Here is a 5,691-nt window from a genome sequence, read left to right as displayed (position 1 = left end):
AAACAAGACTCATTTAAACTCCAGTCAAATGAGTGACATTCAGAGGGTGTGGTTTACACCGCCTGACACACCCAACTTCACAACAAACCTTCTGTTGTATTTTAATCACAGTCTGATATGATCAGGGATTTGCTTTTGTTATATGGGCTTAATTTGATTTATTTATTTTGTAGAAAATGAACACGTTTTGGTCTCGAAATCTTTCATTAAGAAATTATTATTTTCTTGAAGTAATGAATTAATGAATTATTATTTTTCAGTCTTACAAGAATTATAGAGTTTGCAAATTCCGTCCCACAAATATCTTTGAAACTGAATAACAAATCTGATATTTTTTAAGGGGAGAAAATGCAAAATTGTATTTTAGATTTTTTTTTTTTTAAATAAATAATAGTAATTAGACAGACAGAGAGAGAGAGATTAAATATTGTAATTTCCTAAAAGCAAGTTTAAAATGCTATTATTAAAAAACACACTTTTAGTAAAAAAAATAAATAAATAATAATATTGAATAATAATGATATGTTATCGATAATATTGTTTTATAGTCTGGCATGGCAGATAAATAAAATTATATATAATTTCCTAAAACATTTTAAATTATTATCAATAAAAAGATTTTCCTAAAATATTGTTTTAATATGAATAAATTATAAATAATATTTATAATTTTATAATATTATATAAAAAACTAAGTTTAAAAATCTAATTATATTTTATGAAAACACAAGCTGGATGAAATAATGTAATTTTTTTTAATCAAACAATTGTAATATTATAGGCCTATGTATGGTAAAATTATATAATTTTCTAAAGATGAATGTTTAAATAATAATAAAAAAAGGGTTTACGTTTAGTAGACGTTTATCGCCTTCATGCGGTCAAAATGAGTAATGCTGCACTAGAGCCAGGAAAATGATCAAATGATCACACTGTAGATGACAACAACTTGTAAATTATTACAGTATATCTTTATTATATTTAATTTTTATTCGTATTTTAACAATTTATGTTGCTAATTTGACAAAATAAACTAAAACTGCTTTGTTTGGTAGACAGTGAAATTAAAATTCAGTGTAAAATATTGAACCTTTAGTTGCTTCTCTAACTGTGACCTGCTATTTTTGTCACGTAACGGCCAATTGCGGTGGAAACAGTTGCAAGGGTATTTTAAAACTTCCACTGATCATGGCATGAACAATCAGCGTGAAATCAAGGATGCCCCCTCAGCGTTTGGCAAACGCGCAGCATATAACTGCGCCCGGTAGCACGAGCGCATTTGAGGGAGGGGCGGTTACGCAGTGACCAATCTCCGCAGTCAGCTGCTGTGAGTGCGCAAGCACCGCTCTGCCAGAGACAGCAAGAGGAGGAGAGTGAGGAGAAGATACAGCACACGGGCGAACACTCAGGAGCATCATGGCACCAATTGGATTAAAGGCGGTCGTTGGAGAAAGTAAGACCATAATGTTAATCCTCGGCTACTGAGGTTTAATATTCAACCATAGACTATATGCGTGCTATTTTATGGTACCTTCCCGTTGCATGTGTCATTAGTGTTCCTCAGCGTTCGGTTCCCCCTGGATGCGGCTGGTTGTTTCCCTGCCATTGTACTGAACGGGGAAGACATTACTCTTGGGATGTTGCGGATGCGCATTGTGCATCATGACATGAATAGGTTTTACTCTCATTGTATGTTTTTTAAATTATTAATATGTGGCACGAGAACCAGACTAGCACCAAAAACCCTTGACGCACAAGTGTAAAGATGGTCTATCACACAGGAACGCCCTTATTCTGCACGGACGTTTGAGGAATTACGCAGGGTTCTGTCGACAGACCTCTACGTTTTTGTTTTATTTTGCTCGATTTGTTATTTATAGTCATAATGAGGATAGAATTTAGGGGATGTTTGCATAACTCTATTTTCTGGTTCTAGAGATGAGCTTAATATATGCATTTTGGCAAAGCCTCACCCCTGTGATTGATCACTAGTGCATTATATTCCATTGCATAAAGCTCCAGCTGGTGAACTGATCTGCCCAGGAAGTGCCCGTGCTTTTAACATGAATGCAGCTGCCTCGCATCTTCAAATGGATCGTTAAATGGCGGAATGGTTCGTGTTTGGTTGAATAAGGGAAAATGAGAGCACCAAATGCGCATCCTTCAGAGCTGTAGCTGTTTCTGTCATGTGTACATCCTAGCTGAGAGAGCGTTCAGGAACAGAATGGCGTTTAGTACAGACAGATTGATGGCGGTTGTAGGTGCTTTCGTTTTAGAGAAATATTTTGCTTATGCAGCAGGATATGGAGAAAATCGTTTTTAAAATAGCTTCTGAAAAAGTCAATGCAATATATTACAAATATAACTCACTCTTTTTGACATTAGGCACTGCATTTTCAGTCAGAAATTGCTAGTAAATTTCACAAATGATAAAGAAATGGCAAGTAAATAGTATTTTTTTGTAAGACGTAAGCTACTCTAATCATCTCACTTCAATCGCTACATTCACAAATTCGTGAATATGAACTTTGCCATGATCAAACGCCTATTTATTTTTTAATTTGAAATGCTTTTTTAGAAACATTTAATGTATTTTATTTGTAGCTTGATACAGTTAAATAAAATTGGCATTGCTATTTAACACAAATATCTTTTTAATTGATGTATAGGAGTAATTTTTAATCCTGTTCAAAAAAATATGTAAATAGATAAAAATGCAATTCATAAAAAATGTATGGCTGGGGGAAAACAAATATGCCAAACTACTTTTACCAGCATTATTTTCATAATTATTATAAAATTATATATAATATTGCTTTAAATAAATAATGACGAATGAGGCAATTTTGTTTTAAAATATTAATATTTCAAAAACTTTTTTGTTCTCCGAATCAAAGTCAGTTTGGATGCAGAAAGTCATTAATTTTGTAGACATGTGACAAAAAACCTAAAAAAACAGTTTTCAAAAAGGACCCATTTTGGTTATTAAGTCAATTTTATTAATCATATATTTTGACCTTTTATGAAAAGGGCCATTTTGTTCAGGTCAAATGGGGTAAAATATTTTACCTGGAAAAATAAAGATTTTTTTTTAAATCAAATAAAATTCAGTTGAAAATTTTAAACTAAAATATTTTAAATTTTTCAAAAAACATTGAACATTTTCGTAATCTTGGACATCCTTATTTGTCATTGACTCTGATATTATTATGCCCACATCATTCACCACAACCGCATTAAACATTTTGAGTTTGTTTTGTTTGTAATATATCAGTTAATGTTGCTGAAACACCTTATGCTAACTTCAAACTGAAAGCACAGAAAATACGACACAATAGTGAAAATGCAATTGCATTGTCCAGTCCATATGGAAGGCTCACGCACATAATCAATATTGACTGAAACCTGATCATTAAAAGCCATAAACGCTCCGGACACCTGCGCTGGATTCTGTCACGGGATGATGGATTGGTTTTCCTGAGGTTTGATGTGCCGTGGGTGTGTGTGTGTGTGTGTGTGTTGGATTCACTGTCTTCACCAGGGACATGAGATCCAGTACACATAATAAAGATCAGACACCGGGTCAGATAGAGAGCAAAGCCATGAGCGGAAGACTGACCACATGCACATACGTCCTTGCTTAGATTGTCATTGTCTGTTATGATTTGTTTTTGATTTTGTTGACTTTTAAAATGTGCAATGTTGACAGGGAGCTGTATATGTGCACTGTAGGATGTAATGTAAGGGACAGCAGCCGTACACATAGACAGCATCTGTGTGAATGACTCACAGTATTTGTCTAAAGGGTCTTTCATCAGCATTAGTCTAGCTCTGAATGAACCAGTTCTTTTGTTAGCCTGCCTATTTGTTGATCCATTTTCATGAATTGAGCTTATACTATGCCCTACTTACCAGATTTAGCCAAATTACACATTCAGCATTCAGGGAAATATATGATATTAGTGCTGTCAAATGATTAATCGCGATTAATTGCATCCAAAATTAAAGTTTTTGTTTACACAATATAGGCCTATTTGTGTGTACTGTGTATATTTATTATGCATATATAAATACACATACAAGAAAATATTAACACGGATTTACATGTATATATTTATATTATTTTTATTTATATTATTAAGAAATACATTCAACATATAAACATAACATATTTTTCTTAAATATATATATATATGCATTTGTGTGTATTTATATATACATAAATACACACAGTACTCACATATATATTATGTAAACAAAAACTTTTATTTCAGATGCGATTAATCACGATTAGTCACTTGACAGCGCTAGATTTCTTATATACAACCATTAATATGTATACTACGAGTCATAAAGACCACCTAGAGGGAATCTCAGATTTATATCCAAAAACACAAAGCCTATGTGAGGGGTATGTGACATCCCTTTAGATGACAATGTTTTAACATAACAAGCTGAACTGAAATGAGAGTCCTAGATCACAATGTGCATACTTGTGCATGGCAAGTGAAGAGAGGACAGTCAATGTGCCTTGCGGCAAACTGATTCATGCTTCACTTGTACGGAGGACATTTATAACTCCTTTAAATCTCAAAAGAGAACTCCATGCCTTTCACGTCAGCATATATAACGTGGTATGTATTAAGAAGCATCTGTGACAATAGACATTGTTTATTGTTTTCCATTACCAGAGCTGGGGAGTATGGATCCAGTATGTGGTTCTTTATTGTTTCAGAATTGCATTCAATAGCAACTCATCAAGGTTTCTCCTCCAATTCAATACACAAGCAAACCATATCTTCACACCGTGCATAAAGAACACATCGACCAGACATACACCAGGATAAAAATAGCAGTTAATGATGATTAATTCTAGTGTGGATGAAAAAATGAGGGGTTAAATGAAGCTAGATTTTACATATTCTGAGAACAGTGTGAGCTGTACCAAAAACACAGCTTAAACCAGCTCAAGGTTGATTTTAGAGGGGTTCTGAGCAATTTTCAGGAAGTCAAGACCATCTTAAACCAACTTAGACTGGCAAACCATCTTAGGTTGGTTAGGCTGCTTAAAAATACTCTTCAGATGCTCTATTCGGATACAATAAAAAAAAAAATTTCCCCTCCCGTTTCATCATCTGTCATGGAATAATTGCACCTTCTCTCTTAGAAAAGTATTATTCCATTGCTTGCATTATTAAGCACTATTAGCAACAAACCAACCAGAGAGAAGGATCATTTACATAGGCTTCTGTAGTATTCTAGATAGTTTAGATGTTTGTTGACAACAGCTCATATTTTTAATTCCAAAGACCAATTCTGGCAAGCCGTGAACTGTGTTAAAGACGCTGCTGAATAAATCACACTGTCTATTAGTTTACTGTACACCGGCATGGCTGTCTCCATGTCTGAAATGCACCACTAGCCTGTCATTATCCATGATTGCACTCGCCCTGACATTTGGGTGTTGCATTAGCTTTGTGCAAGGGTGCACAGACCAGTGTAACATCTCCAGTCTCTGCAGGATGCATAGTATACCAACAGTCGAAATGAATTATAGATTTCTGTTCAGATCAGCCATGAGCCGCAAATTATTCGTGCAGTTTTATATAATTTCTCCCTGGTGGTTACTATTGGCATGATCTGGTTTAGGATGCTTTTTATATTTAAGTTAATGGTAAAGATAATGTTCAG

The 5,691-nt window shown here is 34.1% G+C and overlaps 1 protein-coding gene across 2 annotated transcripts in view; it reads left to right on the top strand.

Moving 5' to 3' along the window:
• The first annotated feature begins 1,352 nt into the window (after positions 1-1,352).
• Positions 1,353-5,691, top strand: part of LOC306862305 (syntaxin-binding protein 1) — a 32,597-nt gene continuing 28,258 nt past the window's right edge. For both annotated transcript variants that reach the window (XM_079405049.1, XM_079405048.1), the window contains exon 1: positions 1,353-1,453. In XM_079405049.1, the coding sequence (XP_079261175.1) occupies positions 1,417-1,453 (37 nt within the window). In that variant the 5' untranslated portion in view covers positions 1,353-1,416. The remainder of the gene's footprint in view (positions 1,454-5,691) is intronic.

Source organism: Barbus barbus (assembly GCF_936440315.1).
Source record: "Barbus barbus genome assembly, chromosome: 43".
NCBI classification, from domain to species: Eukaryota; Metazoa; Chordata; class Actinopteri; order Cypriniformes; family Cyprinidae; genus Barbus; species Barbus barbus.
The sequence above is the reverse complement of the archived record's forward strand: the minus strand, read 5'-3'. Positions and strand labels throughout refer to the sequence as shown.